The 15,994-nt window shown below is 34.8% G+C and overlaps 1 protein-coding gene across 1 annotated transcript; it reads right to left on the bottom strand.

The window, feature by feature from the left end:
* Positions 1 to 1,828: 1,828 nt before the first annotated feature.
* Positions 1,829 to 10,742, bottom strand: Dhpr (dihydropteridine reductase). The gene is made up of 5 exons (XM_089239328.1): positions 10,468 to 10,742; positions 8,133 to 8,322; positions 6,879 to 7,019; positions 3,331 to 3,523; positions 1,829 to 2,663 (listed from the first exon to the last, which is right to left on the bottom strand). The coding sequence occupies exons 1-5, from the start codon at positions 10,555 to 10,557 to the stop codon at positions 2,564 to 2,566; spliced, it is 714 nt and encodes a 237-aa protein (XP_089095454.1). The 5' UTR covers positions 10,558 to 10,742; the 3' UTR covers positions 1,829 to 2,563.
* Positions 10,743 to 15,994: the final 5,252 nt, after the last annotated feature.

The raw sequence follows: 15,994 nt of genomic DNA, 5'->3' as shown, positions 1-15,994 counted from the left end.
CTTTTTGTATGGACACCCTGTGCCCAAAAACCCAATTAGAAAGCTGTTACCCTGCTGCCAACAAAAAAATAACAATTCCACTTTTCTAAAAGCAATATTCGTCGAGATATCTGAATTCAAAAAAGGGAGAACTGTTCTTCCAAACTTTTCTCCAATTTTTGAATTCAAATATCTCAGTGAATATTAAACTTTGAAATATATTGATTCCCTACTCAATTAAAATCAATTACATGAATTTTATTGATAGGATTTGACACAGGATTTTTGAAAAATAGGACAAAACCGAGAAAAGACATTTTACCAAAAAGTAGGACGGTGGGAGCCCTGCATTTGTTATATATAAATACAACGCCACAACAGGCAAAATGCCCAATGAGGTGGCTGATAAAAAGATATATATTTCAAAAATACAGCAACCCAATTAAAAATGCAATTAACAAAAATTATAAACAATATATACACATGATAAAACATTATACAACACCCATAAAGAATACTTATGGTTGTCTTATTCTAAGAATGGATAGCTTCTCGATTTACCCCAACATGATTATCGTATTACTTTTTAAACGTGTCAATTGTGTTACAATTTACTACCTCCAGGGGTAAGCTATTCCATTTATTAACAACCCTATTAGAGAAAAATTCCCTGAGACACCATAATCTTGCATTGTCCCTCACCAATCGATACTGGTGTCCCCTATCCTATCCATCCCATTGAAAATTTTGAACACTTCGATTAAATTGATACTGAACCCTTTAAGCGATTTTTAAAATTTCTCTGATCCGTATTGTAACCCCCATAATAGAATCAGAACTTTCCAGTAATTGCTACATCTTATTTTTTAAAAAATATTTTTTCCCCCGACTTTGTGCAATGACATTGCTTTCTTATGAAACCGAGAATAAAAAAAACAAGGAAGAGAAAAGCTTTATTTCCATACTAATCCGAAAAGGGTGGATCTCTCTTCTGCTATCAGACTTTGAACAAAAGCTGACTGTCCACTGGCATTTGATTTAACAGGTTGGGGGGGGGGGTTGGGAAGGAAAACATGTGTGACTGTAAAAACTACAAAAATACAGTAGCTATGCTCGGCATTGCCAAAATAAAAGTTTTAAGAAAGCGAGATAACTTACAATTGCCAAAATAAAGGGCATCAAGTTTTCTCATAATTGCCGTTGTAAGGGTTGAAATGAGTAAAAAGAAATTTTTGTGGCATTAATTTAAAACTAATTATATAAAACATGAATTAATATAATTATATCTACAATTGATAGTGATATTTGAAGGGAAAAAATTAAGTTATAAAGTAAGCTTATTTTATTCACATTCTGATTTAATAAGCATACAAAATTAAAAATCCAGTGTTAATGAAAGTGTCTTTAAGGCTTGAGTGTAATTGAAAATTAAAATTCCCTATTATGTTTATCAAAATTGAGGGTGAAATATGCTTTCTAACAAAGTGCAAATTCAACTCTTTTCTTCATTAATGTAATAAAAAATTAAGTGTTGTACTTCAAGGACATTACTTTCACACAATAAAACTCAAGAGGGCAAAAAAAAAAAAACAACACTTGCTATATCGTTTGCTCCAAGACTGATCTTTAGCAGAATATAAATTTTCTTTCCATTTGAAAAGATACATTTTGTTTCTTAGATCATGTATTATATGAAAAAATAAAATTCAAAACATACCAAAATTTTGTCAAATACAATGTTTAAATGAAAACATTTGCGATAAGCATAAACATCCAATGTTTTTAGTTTGGTAATAGCAAGTAAAGAAACATGTTTCATGTTTGCATTAAAAAAAAACTTCTGAACAAATTATGGCTGCATAAACATTTATTCAGTGTCACAACATTCATATATAACTTCTATAACCATCCAAATAACTACACATTCACAAACAATATTTCAACTATAATTTGAACTTTCAATGGAATTTTGTCACTAAACTTATTCCCTTCAATTGTAAAATTTTTATACAAAATAACAGGATATAACAATACTTCAAAATATAAATTTACAAAATTGTCAAGAGATTCCATATACAAATAAGCAAAACAGTAACTGTTTAAACTATGTACTCAATTAATGAACACATAGAATATACACCAGTTTTATTTGTAAACATTCTAATATTAAATTTTCACATATATACATGCTCTTTCAAAATTGCAATAAAATAAGTTTTCTTTCCCTTTAAAATTGCATTAAATTTCATAACATTTGTATAAATTTAAAACAAAACCATTCAAGCTTCTAGGAACTCAGCAACAGACATTCCAAAGCATATACTTTAACATCAAAATTGTTGAACAGCATACATTTAAGCTCTTCAGCAAACATTTGGAATATTAAAAAGAAAATGTTCCCACAAATAAAATGTGCATATTACTAGATAACAAAGACATACAGTGAAAGTCCTACGTAAGTGATAATCCAATTGAATGCATTTTTCACAGTGTTAATAAATTCCATCTATAACGATAAATCCTTTATAATAAGTTTCTCTGGCCCCTTGAGTATCATTACATAGGAGTTTCACTGTATATGAGCTTAAGCTATTGTTACTTTGTTCACTCCACACTCAGTAATTAACTGAGCCAAACTGCCACTTTCAGGGCGATTCTTTCCAGAAGCCCAGTCATACAGCAACCTAATAAATGAAGAAAAATAGGTTTAGAAAATAATTTAACAAACATTAATTAGGTTGATGATTATATCAATTATGATTTACACGCAATCTATGAATTTTCATATTTCTATAAATTTTTAAAAATAAAATTTCTCAATGCTTCAGTATTAGGAAAAAACAAAACGGAGCCAGGTATTTTTTGCTAGTTCACTATAAAATAGTACAGCAATATAAACATAAAATTAATATAATTAATCAATGTAACTAAAATGATTATATATATAAAAGATTTTTCTGTATAACAATACCATGGGGACCAAGAAAAAATATTGTTGTAAAGGGATTATCCTTATAATGAGGGGCGGTAGTTTAAAACACTATACTAGCCATTGCCAAAGAAGACTTGAAAAAATATCATTGTGTAGAGGGATTTATTATATTAAGCATCATTGTAGTGAGGTTTCACTATAATTATTAATGAATTAAAAAAACATAAATTAAAAGCAGCATAATTATTTTATATAATATTTATTTTAGGATGGGTCTGGGATACCCGACCCCAGCACACTTATGGAACATTCCCTTACCCATACACTCATGGGTAAATACAAAAAATTTATATAAACAATTTCAAGTAAAATGTGGAAAAACCCCTAATGTATGGATATGTTCAAGAGAGAATTCTTACTCAGCCACATATGATAATGGTGTCCATGAAGAAAAATCAGCTTTTGGCATAAACTTTCTATTCATCGGTGTATCCAGTGTAATAGGCAAAATTCCAACAGCAACAGAATTAGAGGGTAAACCGGAACCTGGGAATGCTAAACTTTTGACAAGTTGGTGTACAGCTGCTTTGGCCAGACCATAACCAATCATGCCTATAGAAAAATTTAAGTTTTAGTGTTCTATCAAGCAGTGAAACAGCATAATGCAAACTGCAATACTGAATTTGAAAGAATATATATACAGTGATCTTCCACGTATGCATCAGTGTAAGGGAATTAGAAAAAAAGATGCATAAGTAAGTGCAGAAAATTGTCTTATAATCGAGAGAAACATAAGTGAAAGAGATTACTGTATATATTTTTTTTTTATCAGATTGTTCATGAAAAGTTACACATGAGTACAAATATTTTCGTACAGAAAATTCTTTATCTTTGAAATTTTGTGTGTTTGTACACACATTCACATAAAAAAACTTTCCTCCCAAAACTAAACAATTATAAGAGATTTTAAACACATGGAAATTTAGATTTGGGAGTGGAAAATTTCTATAACTGGACTCAAACTTTCAAGCTCAGTTGATGTAGGAAATCAAACATCTGAAACTTCCTTGTGTTAACCAATGCTCATAACAATTAATGAAAAGAAAATTTTGAATTAGCAAGAATAGTAATCTACCATTGTCTTGTGCATACAAGTTTCATTTCCAAAAATAACATACTTATACGGATGCTGTTTTGATTAAAAACCCTTTAAAGACAAGGTATAGAGTGTGCTTGTTAAAAAGGGATAGATAACTAAACCTGACCCCCTGTATCAGGTGTGGCCAACAGCTGGCCTGAGAGGTCATTTTGTGCGACCTGTGACAAAAATGAAAAACTATTATATTTTTGATTCATGAAACTGGTTAATGCAGAGAAAAAACTTTCTGATTTGACAAAAACAATTTGCATTTTCAACAAACAAAACCTCTTTAAACACACAGATCATATAATTGATTTCAAAAAAACACCGAGGGAATTATGGAAGCAAGAGTAGATTTTCTTAAGCAATCATCGGAGGTCAATGATGGTAATCTCAATGAGAAAAATTTCCCTATAAAAATTCATAACTAATGTGCTGCCATATTTTGGTAAAAATATTTGGTCAAGTATTTAACAGGAGAGCGGGGGGGGGGGGGGAAACAAACTGAAAAAGCATTCGAGGATGATGTGACTCTCCGCTATCCATACGAACGTTTTTAACAGATGGCTGATATGAAGATATATTTAGGGAAGAGAAAGTTCAACTGCCCCTGTGGGGATCAAACCCACGTCTTTTCACTTTTCAGGTAAATGTCCTAGACCAGTGGTGTGCAAACCATGGGTTGCGACCCCCTGTGGGGTCACGAGATTCTCCAAAATAATTTCCAAATAAGAAATTTATTTTTACTTAAAAATGTCAAAACTAAATGTCTTTATTCAGCTGAGCTAATTACCATGTATCATACAATACAATTTCATCAAATTCTACTTGCACAATAATCAATACATCAACTCCGTCATGCTGTAATCATGATTGGGCAATGTCCTTGCAAAAAAAAGAATGTGGGAAATGATGTTTGAATGGTTACTCTATGGAAGTTATTTTCCTAAAATGTTTTGTAATGTGTAAACCCTAATGTGTTTCAATAGGGCATTATTGAAACACACGTGTGTTATATTCGTTTCAGGCACAACTTAAATAGCAAAAGCAAAACAAGGTATTCAAACAGTTGATTAAAAAAAAAGGAAAATTTGCACATTCGTGCTTCTGGCATGAAGCAGACAATATCAAGTTAATACTATACCAAGACAAGGTGATTTGGAGACAATCACCCGATTTCAAAATTGTATATTTCTTAATTTCTCAATTTTGCCGCCTGGCAGTCCAGTGGTTAGGGAGCTAGCTTCTGACACTGCAGGTGTGGGTTCGAATCCCAGGTTGGGCATGGATGTCTACTAAAACTAATAAATTCCCTGGACAGATCATAACGATCTCTTGGGAATGCGTGCTGATCACGTTTTTTTTATTATTAAAAAATTAAAAACAATAGAATGATAAGGGATATGTGAATATACGGAGGGAAGGAATGTGTCTACGTTTTGTGAACAATTTTTGTTAATGGTGGATTTCAAGTGTACAATCATTTTGAAATCGGATGATTCTTTCTCAATCACCTTGCATACAAATATCAAGGACCATACACCTCGCTACACTTCCATCTTGCATAAGGGTATAAGTAGTAAATATTTATATGATAATAAAAAAATTGAATATCTCTGGAAGTCAATACCGCCTAATCAAAATCGGAACAAGCGTTCCAAAAAGGGCTTTCGGGACAGCATGTTTACTAGCAAAAAATTAGGATGTCCCGATTTTCCGGGACACATGGCCAGTATATGTTGGGGTCGAGGGACATATGGTCAGCCTATGTACGGGTCACTGAAAAACATTTTTGGTCAAAAGGGGGGGGGGGCTCACTTTAATAAGTTCATGCAACACTGCCCTAGACCACTAGACTACAGAGGCGACGAATATCTCAATATTTCCTTGGAGCTCGTGTGCACTGAATGGGACTGTACATGGACCGTCGGGCCTAACTCAGGCCAAAGTTCACAATTGCTGACAATGCCACCAGATGGTGACTTATCCGAATAAGTCCACGACTTCAGATAAGTCATCTGGTGGCATTGTCAGCAATTGCAAGCTTTGGCCTGAGTGCACACAAGCTCCAAGGAAATATTGAGATATTCGTTGCCTCTGTAGTCTAGTGCATTCACCTGGAAAGTGAAAGGACATGGGTTCGATTGATTCCCCGAAAGGAGCAGTTGAATTTTCTCTTTCCTTAAATATTATCTTCGCATCAGCCAGCTGCTAAAAACCTTTGTATAGAGAAGCATTGCACAAAATTCAGAATAACAAATTCCAAAATATATTAAATTATTTTTGTTTAATAAACTTTAAATGTTTTATGAATTAATATTCTCCACTCGAGTGAGACCATTAACATTCATGATTTGCTGAAAGAAAAGAAAGATAAACAACTTCTTAACAGTGTAATTCATTAATAATTATTTATAATTAGTATTTAATTAAATGAAAAATTTAATTAATTAGTTAAATCCCAGCAAAATGTTTGAGGCTCACGATGCCACAGCAAGCAATCATACTGAGTGCGGCTTATATACTGGAGTTTTGTCCCTGGTGTGGCCTGTGACACTATGTCTGACCATTATGTTGGCCCTTGAACTGAGAGAAGTTGGCCACCCCTGCTCTATATCATTCAAAAAGTTTTAAAAATGTGTATGATCTTTAAATTACTATTATGGTTTCAACTGATAGGAGATGAAAATTTCGATGTATAGGCCTATCAATGATATATAACAAATAATATGCATGCACATACTTCTAGAGAACTACTGAAAAAAAAATGAAATATCAAATCAATAAATAGTATCAGATGTTTATACAGATGTAAATGCCATGAACCTGGAGTTCCTTCTAAAGAAGCTTTAGCACCAGTTAGTGAGATTAAACCTCCATTTTTCAGATACTTTGCTGCAATTCTAGCACTAATAAGTGATGTCCAAACACTCTGTCTCCACATCAGGTCTGCATTTTTTATCATATCTGAAAAAACAAATTTAACGATCTCTGGAAAAACACATTCAAATATATATTCAGAAAAATAAGTGAAACATCAAAATTGCAATGAAAGAGTTTACTTCTTTGTTTGAATCTAGCCATTTTTTTAGAAAACAAAGTTGTGCGTGTGACAAACTTGAAATAACCAATTTTCATACTGCTGTTCGCTTACCCTGGAAATGATAAGAGAATCACTTAAAGGGCATTTCGCTCTTTAGTGGCATTAGAGAGAGCTGATGCATTCTGAATATGAAAACTGCTATTCACAACAGCAACGATAAATTTTGGTAGAGTGGACTTGCTAATCCGGCACATATCAGACAAGGGTGTTCCAGATTACCAAAAATACTGTAGCCTATTACTGGTTAGTTAATAGAAAAAGTCCATTTAAATAATATAACCTTCCGTGCACAGGCATGCAGTGACATTTTTCTCTTCTGCACTCAAATAAAACCTGCCCAAAAATGCTGGACTTCCAGATTATTGGGTGTCTATTGTATTGTCTTCTAAAAGTTCCATCACAAAATATGATTTGTCTACGGGAAGACTAGCACTAAAATTGAAAAGCATGTGAAAAGACGAGAATTTGGCTATCTTCATTTTTTTTCATCTGACTGATTTGTTGACACAAAAACAGGGGTGCATATGTCCAGTACCTTTACTATTTTTTTTTGTATTGGTCAGCAATACAATGAAAAGGGTACCAGGTACTGGACATACACCAGTCGAATAAAATTTTCAACCACAATTAAGAATTGATTGAATTTCTAGATATTAATACCAAGACAAACTTCGGTTAGTGTGCTTGCCTGGATTGCAAGAAGACCAGAGTTTGATTCCCAGCAGAGACAACTTTCCTTTTTAAAGTCCATCTCAACACTAATATCCAGACAGTTTCTTTTGTTTTTTTTTTATTTAACTGATCAACTGATTTAACTGAATATAATAATAGACACTCAAAGAACTCTGGCTAGATTTCTCAAAGAAATCCGAAATGATAATTTACTGTTTAAAGAGAAACCAGGAAAAAAATGTTTAATGTTCACAAAACAAACTGAAATTCAACCATGTGTCATTAATAACACAATTGATACCTACCTTGATCTGCTGCATTCCCACCAGCCCATCCTCCAGCAACGCAGATTAATGCATCAACTTTCTCACTACCCAAGATAGTTTCTATTCCACTTAAAACATCTTTCTCTTGGTCAATCAACAAGTCTTTTGCTTTCACAACTACACTACTGTGAGCATCTTCATTTTCATACATGTCAATAGATCCAACCCACTAGAAATATTTAAAAAACAAAAAAAAAAAGTTTTAAAAAATGTATTAACAATATTAAACTTACATGAAAATATAGGCTCTATATTAAATACACAAGTATTGAAAGAGTTTGAGTAAAAATCCTTGATCTCCGTCATAAAGATGTATGAAAATGATATGCAAGAAATGTGGTATGATAAATGTAGGGGGGGGGGTAAAATATCAGTTCGTTTCAACTTTTCATAATAGTTGAGTTTTATATATTTTAGAACAATGATTTTAATCATAAGTTTTTATAATAGACAGAGTTTTTCTGGGTAGAGATTTACTGGGTTTTTTTTCCTCATCAAGTTTTCAGTTGTACTCATTTATAACACATTTCAACATGGTTCACCTGAAAGTAAAAAAAAAAACTGGGTTCCACCAGAATTCTTCCTAGCAATGGAATTGTTTTCAAAATAAAAACTGCCCAAAAAATCCATATTGTTTATCCGACTGCTTGGATATACACAAGGGCTTGACAAATAACGGGTGAAAGACACATGGAGACTAAAAAAAATTGATATTGGCATCTGAAATTCTCTACATGTAATTACATGTAATTACTAAATAGAGATGTGAGGCAGAGTTGGGTTTTTACCAGAACATGGTATAAAATCTAGGTATTTACCGATAAATACTGTGGTAAAAACCTGGTAAATACAATTAGCCTTTATGTATTGATAATACATAGATGAACTGCTTTTAATTCAGTAATACAGATTAATATTTATTTAATCAATAATTAATAACTATTAATGTATTTTATGACATATGCACCATATATAGGTAAAACCTAACGGACAACGCTCCTTTCCCTCATTTATGCTGTCCTTTCATAAGTTTTCTCCGATTTTTGCATTTGAATATCTCAGCAAATATTGCACTTAGAAACTTGATTTTTTTTTTTGTTGGAACCAGGAAAGACAGGGCAACAACTTTATAACTGGAAGGTAGAGGACAGTATAAAAATTTAGTTTTATTTTGTGACACTGTATTTTCACTCTCGAAACAGGCAAAGGGTAGTTTTTAAATGTTTTTTGAGCATTTTTAAAATTGAAACTGTACCTCTGACAGATGATTGATGAGATAAAGGCTGCATAAGCATTTACAGGTCGCCCTGTATATACGAGAAAAAAAGAATGCATAGACATGGAGGGTGAGAAAGGGTGTGAGTGAAAGAATCTACTGTAGGCTACATTTTACTACTTCCCCCTTCTATTTCTAACACGCTGAAAAGGAAACCAGATTTTTTTAGATTTATCAGATACTTCAAATACAGATTGTCAGGATTTGTTGCCAAAAGCCTGTATGTGAAGGGGTTAGTGACTAAAAATTTTCCAACACTGAATTATAATCTTTATTTGAAGGTTTGTTAGGAATTTTTTTTTCCCGAGCAACAGATGCAAATGTCTAAATATAAATGTAGCAACAAAATGCACAAGTCATGGCATCTGAAAGATGCTGTGTAAGCCCCACTGCCCACTCCCCTTAATACCCTAATATTCCAGTCAGTGTGTTTCAAACTGTTTTTTTCCAACTAGATCTGGTCTTTTTTAGGCCATTTAGTTCGAAAAATATCCCTCTAGTTGTAAAGCAAGCTACATAATTGAAATATTACTAACAAACATTTCCTAGGTGTTTAGATCACAATTTTAGTAGTTTTTATAGGAATTTGAAAAATTCTATTTAATTTTTGAACCGTTGGCAACACTGTTATGAGTTAGGTGCAATCACTGGACCAAGGAGGTTTTTTCTTAGGTTTAAAGCGCCATTATTTCAGTTCTTATGTAGTTCTTTGATATCTACTCATATACTAAATGGGCTCAGCCCCCGTTTATTTTAGACACGGCATATTAAAACTGTATGCATTAACTCTCCCCTCCCACATAAAAGGAGTTTCCGAACACTTCAAACGTGGTTTCTGTGTTCTCCTCCATTGATCAAAGATAAACTCTATCATTCTATCATCATAACCTCTCTATCATAAAACGTCCCTCTTATCATTCTATCAATTGTCTGCAAAAAAAAAAAAAAAACGAGCAAACCGGATAATTTCGAAAACTAATGAATCGTTTAACGTTATAGAATACGATTTGAAAATGGGAATTTTTGTTTTCAACTTACCCAATTATTGGCTTTAAAATGATTAATGCAAGTGCTTCCCAGTGCACCTCTGCCACCATATATCAAAACACGTCCAGCAAAGGAAGCCATGATACTCAACTAAACCTACAGTTAAGCCAAGACCTTTTTTGATTTCAGTTTATTACAGATAGCAAATGATATATATTTGATCCGACCTTCAATGTAAGCAGTAATCGCATACCAAGGATCTTTAAATCATCGGCAATAACACCGGCTTTATATTAGCTGTAATTGTGCTCTTTGCGTCATATATTACCCGCTTAGAATTTCCGAATATTCTCTTTAACGAATATGTCAGTTACGATTCCATTAGATCTGAACTTACGATTTTTATCGTATTATTCCCATGACGAATCGAGTTGGTCTTCTGTTGACCATATTTTATCCACAGTTCGGATATTAAGACGTTTATCAATCCGCTGACCATACGACCTGTATTGCCTGGGACAGTCCCAGTTTTTGTTTTTGTCGCTGTCCACACTTTTTTGCAAAAATGTCCTGGTTTTTCATGTATTTCCAACGAAACAAACTTGACTTTTCATTTTTCATTTTATTATTCAAATCAACGATTTTTTTCATCTTTCCAACTAAGACATTGCATTACGATAATTACAACTACAAATAAGAATATTTATTTATATATTTTTCATATTTTTTTAATTAACTGCAGTTTGAAGTGGTGTAGCCGTTAGTTGTCTGTTTCAATGAGTATCGTCTGTATAAAAGCTTACCTGGTATCTTCAAGCGCGTCCGGGAATCGTTTTTACGGTGTTGTAGACTGTGCAATGACGTCAGCGGCCGTCACTTCTAACTAAGGCGCCTTGATAAGGCTATTTAAAGTGGCTATAATTCCAACAACTCTTGCAATAATTAATCAAATAAATCTTTTTGCAGCTCATGTCACCTGGCAGTCCAGTGGTTAGGGAACTAGCTTCTGACTGTGCAGGTTTGGGTTCGAATCCCAGTTCGGGCATGGATGTCTACTAACACACTAACAACTTCCCTGGACAGATCATAAAGATCTCTTGGGAATACGTGGTGATTACATTTATTATTATTGTACTTTTTGTCGTTCCAGCGTGACGTCGAAACCTGCATGCGTTTTTCGCGATTTTCACCTTCTCAACGGGGTTTGCGACACCACGTTCCGTTGCGATTTTTGTTTCTCTTGATGCAGGGCCGGTCTTAGACCTAGTGGCGCCCGATGCAAAAGCAGTAGTCAGCGCGCCACCCCCCCCAGGCACGAATCCAGAGTGATGTGTTAGGGGAGGCAATTTTTGCTAGTCATTATTCATTCTATCATATTATCAGACTGTAGGTGTGGTCATCGTCCCCATCTCCCCCACCTCTTGGTTGGATATTAAGGGACGAAGAAGTCGGAAAAGCTTCTAGAATGGGATTATTGCTATTTAACTAGTAAACAAGCGTAAAACCTAGGGTGACCATACGTCCCGTATTTTCCGGGACAGTCCCGGTATTTTCTGTTTTTTTTGGCCGTCCCGACTTTTTGACAAAAGTGTCCCGGTTTTTCCCGTATTTTACGCGAAGCCTACTTGAATTTTTATTCTTTATTGAAGTCAAAGATTGACATTATTTTTCAACTCATAAATTATTTTATGATAATTACAACTATACATGAGAATATTAATCTCCCACATTTGCCTTGGTGAACTTTTTTTTTTCGTGGAATACATTTTAATCCACTGCAATTTGCAGTAATGCATCATTTCCCGCCATTGTGATTTTTCCGTGATATCAACAATATTTGGCAACTTTGTTTAGTTTTGGCGTCATTTTTGGTGATAATTGGCCAAGTCCAGTATTTTCCCGTTTTTAGAATCCCAATGTCCCGTATTTATCTCAAAGAAATATGGTCAGCCTAGTAAAACCCCAACTTTTCTGATTTAATTATGAGATTCAAAAACATTAAAAAAGCAAAACGTCACACATTTATGCAGGATACTCATCACAAAGAATCTATCTTTATCATACTTATTTTAATTGAATTTTATGGTAAACTTCATGTAGTGCACGCATCACGTACGGGCAAAGCCGATAATAAAAGTGGTTAAATTAGTGATATTTCCGTACGATTTCTTTCATATTTATAAAACTCATGAACTTCATTTCAAATTATCCCTTTCAGACCCAGTACTAAGAAACAGAAGGGGCAAACAAACACCAGCTAAAGCACCGAGCCCTGCAACTTGGGCAGGTCCGTAACTGAGGCAACTTGGGCGGTGCCCCGAGCCGAATTGGGGGGGCTTGTAACTCCTCTTTCTTCTGAGCATAACCATTTCAAGGAGACTCCAAGAAAAGACTGCCCCCGAGAAAGCACGCTACGGCCCTGGGGAAGGAGCAGGGCCATCTTAAGAGCATCATGGGCCCCCGGGACAAGTGCTGTTTGTGAGGCCCTACCTAGTAAATTCTAGAATCTCATTTTGAGGCCCCTCTACTCTTGAGGTTTCCGGGCCGTGCCCGGGTGGGCCCATGCGTTAAGACAGCACTGCACTGGGAAGGGATTTTGTTTTTTAACCTCAGGGACTTCGGCTTTAATTACAGCGATAACGCACAATTCTTGAAGTTTGGGCTGAAAATCCCTGAGGATAAAAAAAGAATATCTAAAGTGAAAAGAAGCAAAAAACCCCGCACGTTTCTACATACATAGTCTAAAATCATTATGCATAACTGCCGGTAAAAATGATAAATGTTGCGAAATTTATCAAACTTACTGAGACGATTAGTGTTTATGAGACTTGTACATAGTGAACTGTTCTAAAAAAGGAGTTCGATCTATGGTTCGAATTTGCTCAGCTAATCGTAACTTCCAACTGTTCTTCATACATCTTTTTATGGCAACAAAAGGCCACTCAATCTGCTCCTGGAAAATCTCGCATTTCTCTCTTTCAGATGTTATCTTTCCAGTTCCTAAGAACTTTTAGTTCCAGAACTTTTTTTGTTGTTTCGCGGCGGCAGTCCAAATGTTTTCCAATATGTTATGCATCCAATATGTTTCCCAAATGTTATCCACTGTGCCTCAAATCGTAATTAATACATAAGCTTACCTTACAGTTACAGGCAGCTAGATTAAGTTCACACTATGATTCGTATTCCCAAATAATGTATAACATAGTGGGAAAAATTGCATTTTTTAATGAACTGGCACACTATTTAATCAATAAATCTACTTGGTGAGACATAACATCGCATAACAACCTGGTTGAACTAATAGGAAAGTCTGGCAAGTCGAGAGACTGGCCAGTGATCGGGGGTGCCAAAGTGCATGGGTTTTCACGTGTCGCACATTTTTCTTTCTCCTCGTGTGACAGGTAGGAATGAGTCCCAAGTGCAGGATTTCTATTTAAAATGGGCAGCAAATCATAGGTTTTAATTCATTCATTGGTTTTTCTAAAAATATTTATTCAATATTTTTTTTTCGAAATACTGTACTGTATTAGCGATTCGATTCTGCGTGTTTAATAAAAGTAATACAAGTCCGGAAAAAAGAGGCATGAAAGGCTTCTGGCTCAAAATCTTCCCACATCAGAAGACACCTTCAATTCTTGTAATACTCCTCACAACACAGGAAAACACTCTGGCTCTCGTTAGTAGAAAAATTATGTGACCAAGGGTGATTCCTCCATTATTTTTATTTTTTACTGCACAACGAAAGAGAAAGAAATTGCGTCTCCCCACAAAATTTTCAGCAGGGGTAAACGAAAAGAGCTCGAGAGCATGTATTTTTGTCTGACCAAAATCGCTATGTACTGTACGTATATAGGTGTGCACTGCCCATCTATTCTTCTCTTTTCAAAAAATAACCGTAATATTATATACATACAACCTCCAATTTTTTTCTCATCTCAGTCATTTTTCATGTATATTTTACAGTTAATTTTTCTTAAATAAGTATCTTTAAGATATTTTTCTAGTAATGTATATTTAACGCGTTTCGGCGCCCCTTCTCATTTCGCGCCCGGTGCAACTGCACCGGTCGAACTGCCCTAAGACCGCCCCTGCCTTGATGTCTACTGACAACCCTCTGAGTTTGTCGGTCCATTAACAGAACACCCAGTATAGTCTTACAGGCTGATAATGGTAACTTACGGGGGAAAAAATAAGTTTGTTAAACTTCAGCTTCAAAATGCGCAAAAAAAATTTTCGAAGAAATAAAAATTGATAATGTAAACCGAAGTCTCTCGGTAACTATAAACGAATTTTTCCCATGTTATGGAATTGATCCGTTCTGTACTTTGCAAAAGTGATAACAGTACCCGAATGATAACATTATCCATCTTTCCAATAAGCGACGTTCACTTAATCCCCGAAAATATGGGACATGCCAATTCTCGCCAAAAAAAGTTGCCAAATGTGAAAAATTTCTAATTTTAGCTGAATGGTTTGAAAAATTGCTTCTTTGTGGGAAATGAAGGGCTACTGCAAATCGCATTGATTTAGAATGTTTTTCACGAAAATTAAATATGTATAAGAATATTTATACAGCATTCATAGTTATGGTAATATAATTTATAAGTAATTGAAATTATTTTCATCAACGATTTCGGTTAAGATTACAAATTCAAAAACAGATTTCGTTTAAAATACGGGAAAAAAACGTAACATTTTGATTAAAAAAAACAGTCAGGATGGCCAATATTACCGAAAAATACGGGTCATTTTGGTGATCATACGACAGGTACATCAAGCTCCAATAAGGAGAAGATAGATACAGGCATGCGGCATGTCTGTATTTTCCGTATTTGATTTTGTTATTTGACCGTATCATTTTCTGAAGCCGATTCGAATTCGTATTTACTGAAATCATTCATGAAGATAATTTTCATAACTTCTAAATTATTTCCCTTTAACTGCCCGGATTGGCTGCATCCTTTGCAACAGCCAAAGTATGGCCCAGGTTCCACAACGTGCTAGGGATGGTATGGTCTCAATTGTGGTATAACCTTTCTTTCTATCAAACCGAGCACAACTCAGGTCTATCGTCATGGGCAACTTACTACCTAGTGAGTTGTCCCGGAAGTGTAAGTGCGTGTACCTAACATTCGGAGTGCGTTTTTTGTATTGTGTCTGATTTTTCTCTCAATGCTGCCATCTATATTTCAGAAGTGAAGTGAGTGAAGTTTAATGATTGAATATTTGTACCGTTTGTAAGCCTGTTACTGTCTGTGGCGAGACTGTTTAACGGGGAGGCGGCTATAGCGGCTACCATTATCTCCTCGAAGTTGGGAACCACACAAAACCAACTTCAGCCGACCACCACTGTGGCGCGTGTGGGGTTCGAACCCGGGACCTCGCGATGCGAGTTCGCCTTTTGTTACCACTCAACCACCGTAGGGGCTGTGGTATTACCTAGTTGCTCATGTTACTGCAGTGAATTCTTTATTCTACACAACAATCTGAATCTACTAGTTCTTCAAGACTGTCTTCTTTGTTTCTAAGCAATGTGTAAGAGAAAGGTTACAACAACGAAAATTCTCTTGACAAAATA

This window comes from Pholcus phalangioides, unplaced genomic scaffold (assembly GCF_987345545.1).
Source record: "Pholcus phalangioides strain wild (caught in Gottingen) unplaced genomic scaffold, Ppha-v1.0 ptg000011l_1, whole genome shotgun sequence".
In the NCBI taxonomy this organism is placed as follows: domain Eukaryota; kingdom Metazoa; phylum Arthropoda; class Arachnida; order Araneae; family Pholcidae; genus Pholcus; species Pholcus phalangioides.
Note: the sequence above shows the minus strand (reverse complement) of the source record. Positions and strands in the feature narration are given on the sequence as shown.

What these genes read in the sequence shown, in the direction of transcription:
- Dhpr (XM_089239328.1), bottom strand. Translation starts at nt 10,557, where the DNA reads ATGGCTTCCTTTGCTGGACGTGTTTTGATATATGGTGGCAGAGGTGCA. An exon ending in ATTTTAAAGCCAATAATTGG is followed by an intron (nt 8,323 to 10,467) that starts GTAAGTTGAAAA and finishes AAATATTTCTAG; the next exon opens with TGGGTTGGATCTATTGACAT. An exon ending in TGGGAATGCAGCAGATCAAG is followed by an intron (nt 7,020 to 8,132) that starts GTAGGTATCAAT and finishes TTGTTTTTTCAG; the next exon opens with ATATGATAAAAAATGCAGAC.